Source organism: Haliaeetus albicilla, chromosome 12 (assembly GCF_947461875.1).
Source record: "Haliaeetus albicilla chromosome 12, bHalAlb1.1, whole genome shotgun sequence".
NCBI classification, from domain to species: Eukaryota; Metazoa; Chordata; class Aves; order Accipitriformes; family Accipitridae; genus Haliaeetus; species Haliaeetus albicilla.
In genome coordinates this window covers 28,156,864-28,176,258 of record NC_091494.1, presented here as the reverse complement: position 1 = coordinate 28,176,258, position 19,395 = coordinate 28,156,864, and the positions used below count along the sequence as shown (strand labels likewise).

The 19,395-nt window shown below is 42.6% G+C and overlaps 1 protein-coding gene and 1 long non-coding RNA gene across 3 annotated transcripts; one reads left to right on the top strand and one right to left on the bottom strand.

The window, feature by feature from the left end:
* Positions 1-151: 151 nt before the first annotated feature.
* Positions 152-7,042, bottom strand: LOC138688098 (uncharacterized). 2 transcript variants are annotated; one of them, XR_011327164.1, is made up of 3 exons: positions 6,163-6,656; positions 5,757-5,836; positions 152-5,080 (listed from the first exon to the last, which is right to left on the bottom strand). It is a non-coding gene; the product is annotated as an uncharacterized lncRNA (long non-coding RNA). The 2 variants fall into 2 exon arrangements; XR_011327165.1 differs by lacking the exon at positions 6,163-6,656 and adding an exon at positions 6,954-7,042 and having other exon boundaries at positions 152-5,836.
* Positions 6,662-18,471, top strand: EIF3J (eukaryotic translation initiation factor 3 subunit J). Its single transcript, XM_069798730.1, has 8 exons — positions 6,662-6,887; positions 6,975-7,075; positions 12,729-12,786; positions 13,039-13,130; positions 13,623-13,737; positions 14,819-14,977; positions 15,975-16,048; positions 17,424-18,471. Exons 1-8 carry the CDS (start codon positions 6,677-6,679, stop codon positions 17,550-17,552), a joined length of 939 nt encoding a protein of 312 aa, XP_069654831.1. The 5' UTR covers positions 6,662-6,676; the 3' UTR covers positions 17,553-18,471.
* Positions 18,472-19,395: the final 924 nt, after the last annotated feature.

Genomic DNA, 19,395 nt, shown 5'->3' with positions numbered 1-19,395 from the left:
ACACAACATCCTATTTCCAAAGTTCTTAATGATTTCATTTGTGGTCTTTTGCTTGATTGTGGTAATCATGTGTTAATTTTACATGTCCATACGTATTCTGTTCTAGGTTTGAGCATTCTTGGTTCTGACAGCAAAATAACGTCTTTCATACTTATTTTGGCAATACACGTTCAATCTTTTTTTCTTTTTCTTCCTTAAGCTGCTATATAGCTAGAATAGCATTCAACTTGGTGTTATTGGCTTCCTTTCCACCTTTGATTCATTTCACCTTCCATCTGTGTAGGAAAACATTTCTTCATGATTTTTGAAAGGTATCGGAAAGCCTGAATGTTTCAAGACCTGATTAAAAATCTCCCAAAACAAGAGTGGTATCAACCAAAGGCATGCTAAGGAGACATATCTTCTTTAAACAAAGCACTTACCTGAGTATTTTTGATAATGCATTTAAGTGAGTGCTGTGCTGAAGGAGAATAGAGTGCGGTGTGGGGTCACTCTGCCACTGGCAGCAGAGCTGTTGGAACAGTTTGCTCTCGCTCACTGTGAGAAGCAAGTGTCCTTTTCGTAGCACATCATCCCCCCTCCCCAAATGCAGTTCTTTCCGATGTCTGAGTTCGAAGGCAGTACTGATGGTTAGATTGGTGCAGCTGAAAAAGCGTTGAGCCCCGATGGGAAGAGGGACCAGGAAGGAGTGGATGAGGAGAAGGTGGAGTGGGTGGAAATCTCATCAACCCGCCTGCCACCAGCAGAACAGTAATGTGGGCCCGCAGTCTGAAATGCCTTTAACAGTAGAGCTTGCTTGTTCGGTAAGGAAGGCTGTGCAGAAACACAAAAATATTGTGACTCTGCTGAGTTAATACCCATATTCCTTTCTTTTTCACCCTGGTTCTGGCTTCCTTATAGCATCGCATTGCAAATTGTACCCTTTGTTCCTCTTTGTCTTTGAATCAACCACGTATCGCTAGTATATTAAAGTAGATTATGAGATTCATAACTTCACAATTTATATGAAAACTAAGGCGAGCCCCTGCCTGTGATAAGATGCCTGTATGGCAGGGAATTGTGGCTACTGAACCAGTCGCATGACCCTTGCTGTCATTTCTCTTGCTTCTGAGTGAGGACCGGAGTAGCGCTGAGTACGCCTAAGTGTGGGGAATTAGAAAAGTTAACTGTGCCTTCTTCTGTCCCCTCGCTGTGTTGTGCTCCTGGTATGGTCCATGTGAAGGACCTGGAGAGCAGACCTTTGCAAAGCTAAAATGTCAATGTAAAATTAATGTTTGCATAGTTGAAATGAATCTAGTACAGATAGCTAAATTAGAATTTAATAGAATTCAAGAAGTCAAGGCCAGAAAGTAAACATTCACAACCTATTGTCAATTTAAAAAATTTTAAAAACTGGCAATACCTACTGGTATGATATTGGCTCAGTTGGACAAGTTTGTTCCAACAGGTGCAAAGAGAAACTAATCACTTATATTAAAATAACATCTTCCACTGCAAGTAGAGCGTTAAGTTAAAGCAGCAGTATTTTTCTCGTGAAAGAGCTTCTATGGATCTGTGTGGCAAAGACGACAGATGGTACCTTTGATCTGCAGTCATGCCAATTCCATGTTTCATGCCATTAAACTTCTTTAAACTGGTTATCAAAGACCAATACAAGAAGAAATAAAGCAATCTCAGTCACGCAGGCAATGAGGTGAGCATCAGACTGCAGTGCACAGCTAATTGTTCATGGCCCTCACCTCCTGAGAATGAGGTAAATGTCTTTGTTTTTAGAAAACAAATGCCTCTTTCTGGGAGAAGTAATCCATCACAGGTGTTCCATCAGTATCTTCAGGCAAAATGATTGTTTTGAGGATTGGAGTTAAAAGGGACTTTAAAATCCATTCTGTGAATAGTATAAAGTCGGAATGTGAAGACTGACAAGAAAACCTGGGATTGCAGCAAAGTTCCCCAGCAGTCTGGGCTGATGGAATGAAGACTGGGAGGCTTTCTCTCCTACTTTTCCTTCCCTCCCTGGGTCACACTTGTTACCTGCTTCCTTCTGCCAGCGCTGGTGCTCATGCAGCCGCATGGTAAGCCTGCACCGGGAGCTGATCCAGCTGAAAACTAACCATGATAGAATAAAGGAAGAGGAAAAAGTGGCAATGAGGGCTCCAGGGCTTAGATCAGTTAAAGCTGCTGGCGATTGGAAGCTAAGTGGAGGTTCATGGGAAGACAATTTTTCTGGAAAAAATAGTCACATGAAACTCATTCAGCTGGAGAACGTTGCCACTGTGTATCTTGAAGATGCTAAAGGACTGCTCTCAAAGATTTGATTACATCAAACCCACATCATTTCAGATTTGCATCTTAGGTTCTTGATACTTAAATCCTAAACAAGTTGATCAGTGGCTGGTGAGCAGTAGCATAGGTGCATCATTTTCTTAGCTAGTAGTCATAATTTTGTAAAAAAAAAAAAAAAAATTAAAAAAAATTTTAAAACTCCAGAACATTGGCAGCAAGCGTTTTTGTTTGGAGGCAAGCAAGGATGGTCTGCTAAGGATTAACTTGTATAGATTTTGTGAAGCACATCACTATTTTGGTTGTCTTGACCGTGTAATGTAACTGTTCTGCTTTATTTTTTTGATACTTGCAAAAATGTCATTGTACTGATAGGCTGAATCTTGTAAAATACTATTGGAAGAGAACTCATGTTCTACAAATCTGTGTTTCTTCTGCAATCATTTCTAGTATATAGAACCATAAAGATTTATATTAAATATTTATGCTCTGGCTACTGTTTTTATGATTTTTAGCTGCTATCATCCTTCACTGAAGACTCTGTTTTCTGTAAAGCAAGACATTTCTCAGTCTCAGACAGTTTTCAGCCTTTAAAACAGAAGGAAAAGTGTTGTTATGTTTGTGTGTTTTAAAAGCTACGGATACTGGAGGCTGAAAAAGAAAAAGAATAGATGTGGTTTATGTAGTAAAATCGTTACAGCAGATTCTTTTAAGATGGTCTTGCTTTGAGTCTGATTTTCAATATGTGATACATATTCCAGTGGATATCTTTTGTAAAATGACCACAAGGCTTGATCTGTCTCATTTTTCTTAGTTTCTCCTCCTAAACAGAAACCTCAAGACTTCTCCAAAATGAGAACTGTTTGGTTTCCTAGAAGGTACTAGTTGCTTTGACTCAGGAGCTGTGCTGAGCAGGGTTTTATTCCTTTGTGCCTTAATTCCTCATCTTATACAATGGGAATAATACTTAACTGTTTTAATCCAAATGTTTAAGTGACTTTAAATGTGCTGTCTAAATACATAATATTTTTATAATTAACATGTTCCCAATCATTGCACAGTTCTTGGCAGTTTCATAATTATCCTCACAGTGTACTGAGTTTACGAAACTCTGTGTAGACTTGGTGAGGATGTAACTTAGGACATAATTTGATCTATAGCTATGCTCTATTCTTATTTATATTGCCTTGTAAATGGGTAACAACAAAAAAAGGATGATAAATTTGGAAGTAATATTTTTTTTTCTAGCCAACACATATCATAGTATCATAGATCCTTCCACTTGTTATTTGAAAGACATATGTTCTTCTGAATTTATTATCTTCAGACAAAATATATCCTCCTTTTCCACTTAATCGCTCAGATTCTCACAGAAATCACAGAGTTGGGAGGTAGCAGTGAAGTAAACTGGGTGAAGTTAATGTTTCCAGCTTTTATGTATTTGATATCTTTGACAAGGTGTAAGGAAACATACCACTGAAAAGCTTGGCTGGAGGAGGCTCAGGGGCACCTGGTCTGTAGCCCCTAGGCGCATCATGGCTTTGGTGTTTAATCCCAAGATAAAGGTGTCCTCCACTTCTAACCTGCTCCATCAGCAACATCCAAACAATGCGGAGCATCAAACATCATCAGGTCTGCTTACCTCTGACTAAACTAGAGCTCTGGAGCCACCAAGGACTCTCTCCCTTGGTCTTGTGGGCAGAGCTATCTAAAGGGACAAGACGGGCCTGAGAGTTTCAAAATAAAACGTTCCCTGGGATCGGTGGGGAGGAGGATGGAGAAGAGTGATGACTTGCAGGTGGGTTTGTATCCTGGGACTACAGCCTTTCCGTCCCTCGAGTCTGTCTTCAGTCCCAGGACAGAGTTTTGTATTTGTGGACACCTACAAGAGTAGGTGATGATCTTTACACTTCTGCTCCATTTGGTTAAGGTCAGCTACTGTGTTAGAAGTTTTTGGTAAAGGACTCTCCTATATTCCTCTGGAGGTCACAAGGCCATGATCCCTTGGGGCTCTATGCTAAAACACCACACCCTAAACAGCATCACGTGGATAAATTGTGAAAGTGCATTCTGGCTGCTAGACTATTGCTCGTAGCTCTACCGCAGCCAGCCACGCATGTTTCTTCCTGGCTGATCACAAACCTGAAAGCTAGATTAAGTCATAACCTACCTTTACTATACGCTTATCCTATTATTTAGGGAATTGGAGATACTTTATTGCAACATTGAGGCATCAGACTTCAACTATTTTTTCTTTTCTTCTCTCTCCCACTCAGCAATATAATCATTCCATTAAATTACTTGTGTAATGCATTTCCAGCAGGACCATAAGAAGTGACCAAATGCAGCCAGCCTGAAAGCCTCCCCCAGGCTGCCGGGTGGGTTACTGCAGCGGCAGGGGAAGTGGGTCCTCACCTGGGAGTTTGACCAACTTCATTCATCGCTTTTGCTGTACACCTGGAGAAATGCACTGTCCTGTCACTGAAACACCTCTTTACTCAACAATACATTGATAATCAGATCTTCTATCTTCTCGCCTAGCTTTATCAGGCTATGCCTTCTTCCGTTACAGTAACGTACATTATTAGAATTTGAGGTAGATTATTTGCTGACAAGTCCAGTCCATGTGAAAGATGTTCAGAGAACAGTATTGGCAAATGAACTTTTCCACATCCCACTCCCAAAGTCCTCTGAACTGAAAAAACAGCTGAAGGCAGAGCAGTGTTCAGGTGGACACAGGCCTTGCTAGGTAGAACTTCTGGATTTGTGGTTCTTGCTTCTTGTCCAGTCTCCAGTATATCTATCAATTGGAAATTATTTCAGTGTTGTGACAGAATGACAATGCTTCTAGGAAGAAGACATCCAAGATGGCACAGCGGTGCTCCTGAGGTAGCGCATGCGAGTCCCTCAGCAAGGTAAGAGGGATGCTGTCAAGGTACCTTAGTGGGATGATGCTGATCTTCATGTTATTACTGCTAAATATTATTAAATAACACAGATCCCAGAATACTTTAAAATAGCCACGTTCATAGAATCAAGCAGTTCTGGACTGACTGAAAAGTAACAAGTGTTTAACTCATCAGTACTGCTAACATTTCAAGAAAGGAAAAGAAGAATCTGAGTCAGCTGAAGGAAAGTCAGCTAAGGAAGTTTAGTGGTCAACAACTGGGGTGTTTTCCTAGTCTTTGCCTTTTGCTCTGTTTGAATCACACATTAGTACTTTTAATGGGTATAGTATCTTGAAAAGAGTGTGCTTCTGGCTTTTTCTTCCCTAAGGTAAAAAGGAGGCATGGCAGCAAAGATAAGGGGATAAATTCAGACCAGGTATGAAGGTAATTCCCAGATGAATTCCCCAATACATACTTTAATAGGATTTTCTCCTTTTTTAAAAAAAATCTTAAACTATTTTCCCCTTTTTCTATCCCTTCATATTCCATTTTTGTGTCCATTTCTTACATATTTTCAAGAATCCACACCTAGAAACCCAGTCTTTGAATGAGACGATGTTACTTCTACGGTCCTAGACGAGCCAGTCTGCAGTATCAGAACATGAAGCCTAAGCAAACAAGAACAGGAGAAGGCAGTCACTGAAGTGTCAGCTGGCAACCTTCACCTTGCCTGAGGCTCGCTTCTCGAAGCTGATGCTGGTTTTTGTGGTATTAAGCCAAATTGTGTTAAAGCCCTGTCATCTGCAGAGGGTGTGAGGAATCAGCCCAGACTGCCCCAAGCTTTGTCTGTACTGGGGAAGAAGGACAGTTTTCAGGTTTGGGGCTGACTCCCCAGGCTCTTTGTTCAATAGTGGTATGAAGAGTGTGTGAAAATCAGCAGCTTCCCTGTACAGAGTAGTTATGCAGGTATGAAATGTTACTGCTTTAACCTTACCTGTGACTTCAGGTAGTAGCCCATGCAGAGTGTAAAAACTCTTACTGTAACGGAGCTTATTCCCTCTTCTTTAGAGGGCAATGTGCCAGGACAGCGGTTCCGGGGACAGGTAATTCAGAACGCTGCCTGCTTTATTCCCCTTGCGTGGACACATTCTACCACAGGAAAGAAACCAACCTGTATCTCTCTCACCGGCTACTGCCAGACCCATCCCTTCTGGAGGCAGCGCTCACCAGAGGGGCTATCTGCCCGCCGGGCCCCGGGCCAGGGGAGTCTCCCCTCACGCCGCAGCTGTCGCTCCGCGATAACACCTCAGAGCCCGCGGGGAAGGGGCCTTCCCTGGGGAAGAGCGCCGCGCCTGCGGGGCCTGGGGCGGTGGAGGATGAAGGACGAGGGCGGCCCCGCTCCCCTTCCTCAGCCCGCCCGTGACGGAGAGGGATAGGGAGAGGGACAGGGATCGGGATGGGGATCAGGATCGCCCTCGGGCCCGCCGCTCCCTCTCAGCCCTCCCGTCATGGCGGCGCGCGCCGCCCGCCGGTGGGCGGGGACTCGAGGGGCGGGGGGGAGAGCGCGCTGTGGGCGGGCAGTCCGCCGTCGTCCCGGCGTGCCCCGCGCGCGGCGCTGGCTGGAGCCGCTCTGGCGCGGTTGCCTCACCGTGCCTGCTGCGAGCGCCGGCGGTCGCGGCTCGGCGGGGAAGATGGCGGCGGAGGCGGCGGATTCGTGGGGTAGGTGGTGGCCCCCGCGCCCCGCCGGCGTCCCCCCCGACCCTGCCCGCTCCCTCCCGCGCTCACCCGCTCTCCTCTCCCCTACAGACGCCGATAGCTTCGAGGTGGTGGAGCCGGTGGCGAAGCGGCTGGTGCCGGGAGTGGCCGGAGACCGCTGGGCCGGCGAGGATGAGGAGGACGACGTGAAGGTGCGGCCGGCCGGGCCCTGGCCGGGCCCTCGCGGTGCGGTGCGGCGTGGCGTGGCCGCGGGGCTGGCCCCGCCGGCTGGCGGCGGCCTGGGGGCGGCGGGGAGCGGGCCGGGCCCGCCGTGGGCCGCTGCCATATGGTGCCGCGTGTGCGGGGGACGCGGGCCCGCGGCGGCCCGGCCCGGCCCGGCCCGGCCCGGGCGGAGGGTGAGGAAGCCTCCCGCCTCGTCGGGCCGGCTGGATTGACGCGTCCCCGGTGGTGATCCGCTGGCCCGGGGCGAGGGGGCGCAGGCGTGTCTGTGGCCGGGCAGGGCCTTCGGGGAGGCGGCGGGGGTCTCCGCGGCGGGGGGGGGGTGTGTGGAGCGGCGGCTCCGCCCGGGTAGAAGCGGCTCTTGGGGCTTGGTGATCTGAAAGGGCAGCGGTCGGTTACAGATGACAAGTCAAAATGCCAAGTGGAAAACGAGTTGGTCTCTGCCCTGCGTCCCTTAATCCTAGCTGAGAGCGGGCGCTTCTGCCCGAGGCTCGTTCCCGCTGCATTGGGACTTCCAGGGGAAAAAAGGCAGGCAGGCAGACAGACGGACGCTTTTCAAGCCCGAAGAGGCGTCTCCTGTTCTTTGGGGGATCCACCTGCTGCTTCCCAGCAGCTTGCCAGGCTTCTGGGTGCTTTCTTGTGGCCAGCTGGTTTCCCCTTGCTTTCTGTAGCCTTTCAGATTCCCAGTTTTGAGTATGGTGTGCTGGGTGAGGCATTAGGATTGGATTTAATGAAAACAGTGCTGGATTTGTGCTTCTGCTATTGACCAGAAACTTCTGTTGTGTGGCAGCATGTCTTTTCCACCCCTTTTTCCTACTTCTTCACGCACCACCCCCCTCCCCCAGGCCCCACTGCCACAGTTGGAAAGTACAGCAGCCTTACTCTGCAGTTTCAGATTTGGTAGTGCCCTGATCACTTAAAATACGTTTACTTAAGGCAGTATTTGAAACGGATTTTTACTGTGTTTCAGAGAGTGATGTCTGCATGGAATTGGTATTAAAAGGTGCAGATGTTAATTTCTGATGCTTGTAAAAGCAGACCTTCCTTAAAAGCTTGTTTTCTCCTACTTAGTTCCAGCTGCCCCTTAGTGAGCTAGGGGGAGTGAATGGTGGATGCCACAGAAACCTCAGTTTGCTCCGTGTTCGTACAGACAGTAAGCAAAATGATGCCAGGGAACATATAAGGAACGTGCTTGGTGAAAGTAAGGAATGGAAATAGGTTGACAGAAAAAGACCTTTTTGTTTCAAATCAAGCTGCTGAGATATTGTAGTAGACAGTCTCACGGGGTGGTGTGGTCATTGTAGTATGGTCACAGGTATGAAGCTTTCTGGAGTAAAGTATTGGTGCTTACTGGGTGAGGACTTGTTGGGTTTGTTATTCAGGCTGCTGACTGTGTTACCAGAATCTCTGAAAAACATTAACACAGTCGTCCTTGGAGCTTAGGGTGGTTTTCTTTTTATAAATAGTATGAAAAAAGTAGTTAATCTTCTCTTAAAAAAAAAAAAAAGTTAACAAACTTTTGTGAGTTACAGGCTGTCCATTTTCCTTCTTAAATTTAATAATTTCCCCGCACCCTATAGTTATCATAGGTGTCACATTACAGCAGGCAAAATAAGTAAAGGTATCTCTGTATACAGTAGCTACAGTCATTTGGAAAGATTGGTTAGTATGTAACTATATGCATATATATATAAAATTTGTATATGTGTATATATACACATAAATCTTAGATTCATTTTCTCTGTGAGACTTGCTTTTCCTCCTTCCTTTGAAAGTGAGAAACTTTTCTGCTATGATAGAATGTGTCCAAGAGAACTGGACTCTAACGTGTTATTCTTTTGAAGACACCCGTGCTTTCTGTGGCTGTTTTAATAAAGGAATACTGTTTTCCCACATGTAGTAGGAATGCAACTACTTAACTCTTTCTAAGGGATTATGGCTTTAGTACTGGAGCTGCATCTAGAGAGAGGGACCAGTCCAGCAAAGAAAGCTGTTTTATTTTACTTTGATTTGCTCTTCCTGTAGAAGCAACAAAGATGACAGAACTGAGCTTGGGAGGTGGTTGCTTCAGCTCTAGATTCTTTGTTTGCAAGGGTCCACCTTGGGGAAGTACCCACAGAAGAAAAATTACATGGTCTAAAATAGAAGCACAAAGTTTTTTCTGATGATTAGTTTGTCTTAAGGTTGATACTTCATGTTTTGGAACGTGTTTTATATATTCAGATTCTGTAGTTTATTTTGGAAGATTTTTTAGAAATGAACTGAAAGTAACTGTTAAGTTAGGAAACTTTGACTTCCCCAGGTTTAAAATTAGCATCTTCATCAGTAACAAAACTACTTTCCAGTGTTACCCAGAACACAAGTTTCCCAGAAGACGGGCCTCCTGCCAAGGAATTTTCATCTATTTACTCTTGGGCAATTCTGTGCTTAGCAAAGCCAAAACTGGGAGCTGTGCTTGTCATCTAGGTGACAGCCTTTGGCATGGTACAGTCATTTTGCTTTGAAGGAGAGCATTCAGGTTTAGCTGGGAATCTAAATGCTGGAGCACCTGTCACTTTCCAGTCATGTCTTCTGTTTTTTGGGGGGAATAATGTGCGTTATCATATGTTTAAGGTACATGTGTTGGAGCGTATGAAATTGTAAGAGAGCTGCTCTCATCAAGGGTTTATTTACATGGAACGGAAGATGTTTCAATAGCCTTAGTTTAGATAAGTATGCGTAAATAAGTATTGTTGAAATACTTCAAAGTTTTAAGCTACTGTAGTGGACATGTTTTGGAATAAAGATGTCCTCTTTGAATTACGTAGTATCAGTGCAAAGATGCAGCACTAAAGCAATTTTCTTTTCCTCCAAGAGAGTTCACTGGCATTTATAAAACACAGAAATAGGTGTATAATTGGATGCTCCCCCTGCCCCCAGTAAAAAAAAAAAAACCGTATATTAATCATGTTCTATTGCTGTTTAAAAACAAACAAACAAAAATCTTGGAGAAGAGTGAGAGAGTATTCAGCATAGCTGGGAGACCTGCATATAGCACACCAGGTTGAAGAGTGAATCCTCAGATGGTGATGTCTCGCAGGTTGCCCTACCAGGAGCATTCCTCTGATGACACTGAGCTCGCAGTTGCCTGTCCCTGGTTCCAGCAGCGTTGTTCTGCTTGTGGGGCTGTGGGTGGGCTCCCAGCAGTCAACGATCACTCCGGTTAAAGTCGAGATCTTAAATTCCACCTAACAGCTCAGGGGCAGGTTGGGCCAGATGGCAGGCAGTCACGCTGCCCTCTGAAGGGTCTGCTATTTCTGTGTCGCTTCATCATCCCAGCTTTGCAGGCTGAAACTGCCATCATGTTGTGCGCTGTCCCTGTGCAGGCGTGGCTAGCAGGGATGTGGTCTGCTGTGGGGAAGGAGTGTGTCTGTCGTCACGTGGAAGTCTTTGCCCACGTACCCTCTGTTCAGTCTCCCAAACTTACTAATGATGTAGCTTCCTTCAGTCCTGTGAGTATCTTTACATCATGGGCAGGATGCCCTTCCTCTGGGTTTTTGCACCATAAAATACTTGATTTTAAGATCTGTCTGTGAAGGACAGGGCAAGGGATAAGGCAGCAAGCTATATACAGCAGTAATGAAAAGAGCTATTTAAGAAGTGGGTGTAACAAACTCTTAATTAGATGTGACCTAAAATAATGCTGTTCCAAATTCAAGTCAGCTTCTTGGAATGTGGAAGGGAAGCCGAATCCCTTACAAGTGCCAATTAACTTGAGTGAGCTGGTAGATGAACTCAGGTGTCTTCCTTGCTTGGATCAGCACATTGCAGTGAAATACTGAGTTCTTTTGTCAATGTCTTTTATTTTGCCGTGCCAGTAGCAACCCTTAGAAATTTCTAAGTAGCTTGCATGACCGCCTGCATTACTGCTGTGAGGTGGAAATCACAAAATTTAGGATTTATGGTTTTTAAGCTTACCTATAATGGCATATTGACAGTATGTGTGACTTTTGTGTAAACTAGGGCTTGTCAAGTGTAGTCTCTTAAGCTTGCAAGTTGAGTTGAAACAGGTAACTGAAATTAGATTCCTGTGAGAATTCTTGGCTTTAACTTCTGGTGTGTACATCATGTGGTACTCAGCATGTAACTTCAGATCAATTTTAAGAGCATTGATTTCCATGCAGAGGCCATCTGCTAGAATTTGGAGTGGCATTAGGACAAGAATATGTATTCCCTTAACACTTACCCAGGTAACTGTCAGGAAGAAACTGCAGAATTACTGCTCACAAAGTCTGCAGATGACATCAGCAGGTCAGTTTCGTGGAAAATGATGCTTCTTTAGTATTCGGTTGAACCATGTAGTATTCGGTTGAACCATGGATCATCCACCTGGGTACAGGTCAGTGGCCACGAGGAGTGGGAGACAGTGGCTCTGAAAGGAAGGAGGGCTGTGAGCGATGGCTGACGGTGAGGCGTGCGGCACGGTGGCTGAGGACCACCATGAATCTTGAACGTGCTGAAGGTGAAAACTGGAGGCAGAGTTACTGCAAACACCTCTTCTCTTCTATCAAGTAACTAGTGGTAGGATGAGAGGAAATGGCCTCAAGTTGCACCAGGTGAGGTTTAGATTAGATATTAGAAAAAATTTCTTTACTGAAAGGGTTGTCAGGTGTTGGAACAGGCTGCCCAGGGAAGTGGTGGTGTCACCATCCCTGGAGGTGTTCAAAAACTGTGTAGACAAGGCACCGCAGGACATGGTTTAGTGGGCATGGTGGTGTTGGGTTGACAGTTGGACTTGATCTTAAAGGTCTTTTCCAACCTAAACGATTCTATGATTCTGTGATTTAAGTGATTTGTTTGTGAGAAGTCTTTTGATAGTTCCTTTGCTTATTAAAAAAAAATGCCATAGTCATTGGTCAAAAATGTGATCTTGTGACTGTTAGAAGTTGGTATTCCTGTTCAAAGCTGGGGCCCCTGCATTCTCCTCTGTCTGCTTACTGCTGCTTTCCCTGCTCCTGCAGCACAGCCTTGTCTGCTGCGCGTTGTGTTGGCAGCAGATCCGGGTTAGTGTTCACCCATGTGTCGCAGTTCCCATGCAGCCACAGGAATGCTTTTCCCAGCACAGGGGAGAGGGGCATGCTGGTGCTGCACAGCTATGGGGAGCGGGTGTCTGGGAAGGAGTGGGTCTTTGGGTGGTGGTGACAGCGCGTTCTGGTTTCAAATGGTTTCTGTCGAGTTGTCTGTTTCCAGCGGTGGCTGTACTACATGCATGCATGCGATGGCATTCCAGTATCTTGTAATGTGTAATACAAGAAATTATAATAAACTCATGTTCTACTGTGGGTGTTGATTTGACTTTTCATGAGCTTGCTTTTGTAACTATATTGACATGAGCTTTCTGATTCTTTGAATAAAAGCTGCCCTTTTCACGGTAAGAAGTCATCCTGAAACATCTTGGTCAACAGCCAAAAGCTGTGCCCTTGTACAGCTCTCACGACTTCCTCCCCGCTTCCTCACTCAATATGTAAGATTAATGGATATGTGAGCATTTAAAGAGGTTATATGTAAGCTGCTGTTCTTTGTTTTTGTTACAGATACTTTCTACTTGTTTAGGTAAAAGAATCTTAATTAAAACTTATTTTGTAGGATAACTGGGATGATGAGGAGGAAGAGGAGGAAGTAAAGGAGACGGAGATAAAACAAGGTAGGACTTAAAAGTAATACAGGATTCTGTACACAGCATCAGAACAGACACTGGTTTTGTCTTGAGTGTATCTGAAGAATCAAACCCACGTAATAGGGTTGGGTTTGTTTCTGACAAAGCATGTCTTTTAACTCTCTGTATTCAGATTCCAGTAACTGAGCTCTGTGGCTTTCTATTTGATTAGTGATTCTAGAGTTGCTGGAAAAAAAATCAGTAGACCTCTTGAGAGCTGTATTGTTCAATGTTTTACAGAACCAAAAGTTTCAGAAAAAAAGAAAATAGCAGAAAAAATAAAAGAAAAAGAAAAGCTACAGAAGAAAAAGCAAGAGGAGCTTAAAAAAAGGGTAAGTCCTTATTCTTCCAGGTATCAAAATTTAGAGGGCAGCTTTGGGTTGGTTTGGGGGGGGGTGTTGTGGGGGTTTTTTTGCGCAGCTCAACAAGACCTGTAAATATCTTGACTAGTCTGATAAAACAAACTTGTCTTGTACTTAATGCATCTGGGGGATGTTAGCTTTAATTTCTCTGTAATTTAACCAGTTATAGAAATAATGCTTATCTCTGTTTCTTTTGTATGCACCACATGATAAAACATGCAGTTGTGAAACTTAGTTCTAAGGTGTTTCTTCCCACTTCTTGTAAAATGAACAATTTCTTAAACAATGTGGCATTGTTATACTTCATTGGAAAGGTTTTCAGGTCTGTACATGCTTGAAGTGTATTGACTTCAGGCAGAAGTAAGCTATTCAAGTGGCACTGGAAAAAACATGATTTCTTCTACTACTTCTGCTCAAGGGTAAGAAATCTAACATTCTCCCTATATACCTTTTTTTATTCAGTTAGAGGCACCAGAGGAACACAAAGAACTTACACCAGAAGAACAGTTAGCAGACAAACTACGACTAAAGAAGTTACAAGAGGAGTCAGACCTTGAGTTAGCAAAAGAAACATTTGGTAAGTGTGCTGTGCCCAAGTCAAGCAAGTCGCTGTAACTGTAGCAGCACGGAAGTGCTGTATCCTCTAAATAAAACTGTGTTATGTGTAGATACCTTGCAAAAAGAACTGAGCAGGATTTGACTGTGGGAGCACATGCAGGTTGTGTTACTGAGAATAAAGAGGGGTTTAAATCCAGACTACTGGAGGCATGTCCTGGTACTAAGGACTAATTGCAAGAACCACAGAAACATTTTAGAATAGAAGGTGCTTTTTCTTAACATGTTACAGTAGGAGTTGTAGGAAAAAGATGGCCAACTCAATTTTCCAGCATATTGGTACTCCTGGTAAAAGATGAGTGTATAGAAAGAAAAAAAAAAAGAAAAGAAAAAAGTGCTGTCTCTTAATGTTTGGAGGTGCTTTACAACATGGATTTAATGAGGCTTTGGATGAGTGTGGCACAGCACAACTCATGCATGCTTTACTTCGGGCAATCTATGCAATAAGCTAGATGTTGAGAAAGCCAGTTAAGTTGGTGGAATGAGCTTGTTTCCTGGCATAGACAAAGTAGACTTAAAGCAGATCATTCTGGTTTTGTGCTTTCACAGAACTAGCAGAGATACTGATTCATAGCAGCATTCTTCAAACATGAGAGCATGTTTCCTTGATTATAGTGAATTATACAGCTTATTACTCAGTGAAAATTCTGCTCTGTGAGTCTGAAAGAGTACAGTGCCCTGGGTCAGGGGGAATTCATTGAATACAGTTGCAAAGAAGTAAATTTTGCAGTTACGAGCTCAAGACAGGAATTCCTTATCGTAGGGGAAAGGTGCTTCATGGGGTGCACACTGGTCCAGAGAACAGGGATAGCTGGTTCAAATTACTAAGCTTTGCAGCAAAATCTCTCTCCGTACAGACTAGTAACTCAGGCTGTTAGCTCTAGTGTGGCAGAAGCCAGTGGGAAGTGAGTGAGCAAACCTCAGCTTTGGTTTTCAAAGCTTCAGTGGAGGTGAGGAACTGAATGTGAATGACGTTTGCTCTGGTGTCATCTTTCAGAGATCACAGCTAATGTTTTCTATAATACCTCTGTCTTTCCTTGCAGGTGTAAATAACACTTGTGGAATAGATGCCATGAATCCCTCTTCAAAAGATGACTTTACGGAATTTGGCAAACTACTAAAAGAGAAAATCACACAGTATGAAAAATCATTACATTATGCCAGTTTTTTGGAAGCATTAGTTCGAGACGTATGTATTTCATGTAAGTTAAGTGAAAAACATCCTAGAATACACTGCTACCAAAATTGTAATGGAGTTGAAGTTGAAAACATGCTCTTATAGTAAATCTTAAATCAAGATTGATCTGTGTAGTTTATAGTAAATGAAGTACTAATCTGTTTCACAAACTAGTATCCAATTCTGTTCCCCCAAACTTTATTAGAGATTGTGTGCTTGTACAAGTTACTCTTTCTGCATGTCAGTTAAAGACAGTCACTTTTAAAAGTATGAATTTCTATGCTGATCTGAATCTTGCATGTTTTTCTTGAAGCCACTTCTAAAATAATAATAAAAAAATTCTTTGAGCCAGGTAACTTGAGTAGCTCACATGTAATTCTGGGACTGCAAAATAAATTGTTCTGGAATTCAACATGTAACTCTACAGAGATAAAACTAAACCTAATTTTTTTCCACTGCTCGGGTAGGCTGAACTACTTGGTAAACTCATTGCTTGAGATCTTTTCCTGTACTGTACACATGTTGTCCTTCAGTGAAGTGGTAACTTGATACTATTTAGTGCTGTATAAATACAGTGATCACTGGCTGACTGGAGCTGATAACTTACATTTCAGATGGATTCCAGATCTGAAGTGAAGGACTTGCAACCTCTTGGACCATTTACTGTTAACAATTTATTGTTAATCCACTGCTCCTTTTGATATGCTTTACTGTGTTTTACTGGATCCATATTTTACTGTTCAAATTGCTCCTCATTAAGACTTTTGTGTTCCCTAACTCTTCAGAAGGTTTCACCTTCTACAGCATTCAAGCTGCTTACTAGGGACCATCTGAAATAGTAGGTGTGATTATAAGGACCAGAATTACCCAGTCTGTATTTTGCAGATTTAAATCAAGTAATTGCCTGTACTTATTACTAATGCTTATTTCTAGTTTTTAGAGAATGTTGATGTTACATTATTTAACTGCTTTCTAAGAACAATATTGATAAGGAATATTTTTTTTTCTCCCCCCCAATGTAGTGGAAATTGATGATTTGAAAAAGATCACAAATACTTTGACAGTACTATGCAGTGAAAAACAAAAACAAGAAAAGGTAAGACTTCTGTGTGTTTCTGCAGCAATAACAACATGCGCTAAAGGGGCTAATCTGGAAAATGGCAATAGGTTTAACACTGAGTTGAACTGCTGATTCTGTTACAGGTAGTAGCAGGAGATTAAAAGATAACCTTGGATACTGGTTTAGCATTAAATCCTCTTCACCGTGTGAGGTAATCAGGAGTTGATTGAATCTAGAGATCACAGTCAAAACCTTGATTAATTTACATAAATGTTACCGAAGTGCTACCCTTGTTCCACTTTATGCTGTCTTGGAGTTAAAATGGCTTACACAAATATTCTGAAGGCAAAAGTCAGCCTCATTTAGAGTTAAATGTCAATATAATACCAATCTATGGAAGTAACTTAAATCTTTGGCAAAGTTTGGGATTTTTACCAGCAGGTAACTGGGATTTTTATGCTGTCATGCAAACTAAAGGAGGAATAACTACATAGGCAAGGAAGAGGGGAAGTTTTAAAAGGTGATGTAATAGCTTAACTGATGCTTACGTGATGCAAAGCATTGTGTTTTATAGCATACATCTATGTTAAAACTCCAGGTGGGTTGGAGTTCAATGATAAATTGAATCATTAGATAGCAACAAAATCAAGTGGAAAACATGACTAGTAGTGCCTCTCTTTGGTATGTTTTAAATCAGATTGAAGGATTGGTAGGAAACAAATGGCAGGGTGTTTTCCACATGAGTAGCAACCTGTAAATGGGAAACCTCTGAGACAGGAACTGTTACAGTAGCAGGTGTTCTTCTGTGATGCCAGTTCTAACTTCCGAGGCATGCGTGGGGCACCTTAATGCAAAACAAACTCGATGTCCAGTGTTGATGCATTAAGTCTGGAGCTGGCAAATGTGATGAACTGTTTCCTTAATGTGAACAGCACTTTGGAGAGAGGCCTGTGACTTATTGAACCAAGCAAGCTTAAAAAGAAAAAGTATAAAAAATAGGAAGTATACATACTTTTCTGTCATGGCTTTTCATGTAAATTAGTTTGGTCAACCACTGAAACCTACAATGGCACCAAACCAGTAAGGAAGAGCTTTACTGTGAAATGTTCTGTAAAGTTTGCTTAGGGCTTCCTTTTCCTTGGGGAAAAAAAAAAAAAAAGATCTTCAGCCTCTGGTGATAAAAGCCACATTAAATTCCTGTCCTGTGGGACACCTGAAAATGCCATAGCTTTACTATGACTAGATTGCATTGTGGGACAAAATGCGGGGGTAGAAATCATTGGCAACAACAGTGCATTTACCACATGGGTATGCGAATGCTGGTACCCAAAGACATGTGGCATTGCTCTACTTAGAGTAAGGACAAATTACTGTGGATTTTAAAGTAAACATGCTCTTCCTATTTAAGCAGAATAAAGCCAAAAAGAAGAAAAAAGGGGTTGTGCCTGGAGGTGGTTTAAAGGCTACTATGAAAGATGACCTGGCTGATTATGGAGGATACGATGGAGAATATGTACAAGACTTTGAAGACTTCATGTGACACTTATCTCCCCTTCTATTGTCTTTCTGTTGCCCATAATCCCTTAAACATGTAGCACAACTTTTCTTCCTTTCAATTCTGCCAAATGCTACAATCAAAATTGCAGTATCTCTGTGCTGGTGGTTTAACTCTTGACGGGTCTGTGCTAAAGCACTGGGCTCCCTGTTCTGTGGTCAGGGGTTAGAATGAAGACATTTAAAAGCTATGTAAATTGCAGTTAAAAAAACCAAAATTCTGATAATGGTAACTGTTGCTATTTGATTTTATAGTAACAGCCACTAAATTGGAAAGGAATTTCAACAAGGCAAAGTATTATTACCAGCACAGTTCAGTGACATGGCCTTAACTGTACCTCCTTGAATGACTTGTTTGATGAACAAAAGCAGTTTGCAGCAAGGGCATGGTGTGCACTTAGTATTACAATTGCTTTGTCTTAAGTTAGAGCTTGAGGTTTTCAGTATATTGTGATGGGGAACTGCTGACTTCAGAGTGAGGATACTGTACCTGGGAATGCATCACTTGAGATAGATACCCACTACGTCAATGCTTGACTTCTGAATAGAACACTTGGTGGGTCAGAACAAGGACAGAGTTGCTTATTTGAAAAAAAACAACTTGTGTCTTGAGTATGAAGTTTAGTTTCCATTCATCTAAATTTCTACTAATGCAGCTGTATGGGTTGGGTATTCTTTAACAGTTAATTGCCTGGTTTAAGTGTAAAAAACCAAGACTTTTGGGCTTTCATGGGTTGTGGTAGACTTTTCACGACTCAGCCATTTTCTTTCATTTAAAAAAAAACCACTTGCTTAGCAAACTGCAACAGTTACTACAGTTGGGCAAATTGTTATGTTAACAATTATGACATCTGCAATGTTTTATAAAGCAACTAATTTAATAAAAATCACTATTGAGGACTTCACTACAGCTGTCTGGGCCAGTTCTTTTAGTATCTTTCTTACAACAAAAATACTTGAAGTGGAAGAGCTGTAAAACGTGTGTTGGGCATGTGCTACTAGGTCTTGTCTCTGCTCTGACTTGCAGCTTAAGCTTAACTGCTGTCAGAGGGGCAAAATTTCATTCTTGTAAAATGGCTGTTTCTTGTGGTAAGACCCTTACAGATGCTGATGGTAAACAAAGTACTTTCAGGATTGCCATAATCCAAGCATTTCCATGAGGAACTTACTTAATCTTTTCTGTTGTGGGAACTGCTGAGATCAGCAGCTTGTCCTTACCTTAGGAATATTTTAGGGTGGCCCTTACTCCTGCAAGCAGTTACTTTGTTCCAACTAGCAGCTGCCATTATCACAAGCTGTCCTGCATTTACCACTTGCTGTTTACTCAGGTGTTTGTTCCCAATATGGATGGGATGTGTGTGTGCTTCTACAAGGCAGGTGCTCTTCCAGATCCTTCCTATTGTTAGTGGTCCCAAATTTTGCTTGCTAGCCATTATTTAACTTTTAGACTAATCACAGCCAGCTCAGACTAATTTGGTCTTGTGAGACTGACTAGAACTGGAATTTTAAATCAGGTTCTGCTCAGGCATAATCCTCCTTACATAAAATGTTTTATTTATCAAAGGTGCTGTGACTTGTACTGTGTATACCTGTGTACATCTTTTAGTGCTGCCATTGCAGATTTGAGATAAATACTGTGCAAGTAAATATTTGTCATATGCAGCAGTTGCTAGCATGAAAACATTCAGCAAGGACATTGTTAGCATCTCTTTGCTAATTAACTGGGTTGCTATGGCAATTGTATTTTTGCTAGGATAATGTTTAGAAATAGTACGATATCATTGCTTAATTTTACTTAAAAGCTGTCTGCCCTCCCCACCCCCCTTTTT

Coding starts and splice junctions, on each gene's coding strand:
- EIF3J (XM_069798730.1), top strand. CDS start 6,677: ATGGCGGCGCGCGCCGCCCGCCGGTGGGCGGGGACTCGAGGGGCGGGG. Junction 13,131..13,622: donor AAGAGGAGCTTAAAAAAAGG/GTAAGTCCTTAT, acceptor TTTTTTATTCAG/TTAGAGGCACCAGAGGAACA. Junction 16,049..17,423: donor AAAAACAAAAACAAGAAAAG/GTAAGACTTCTG, acceptor CTATTTAAGCAG/AATAAAGCCAAAAAGAAGAA.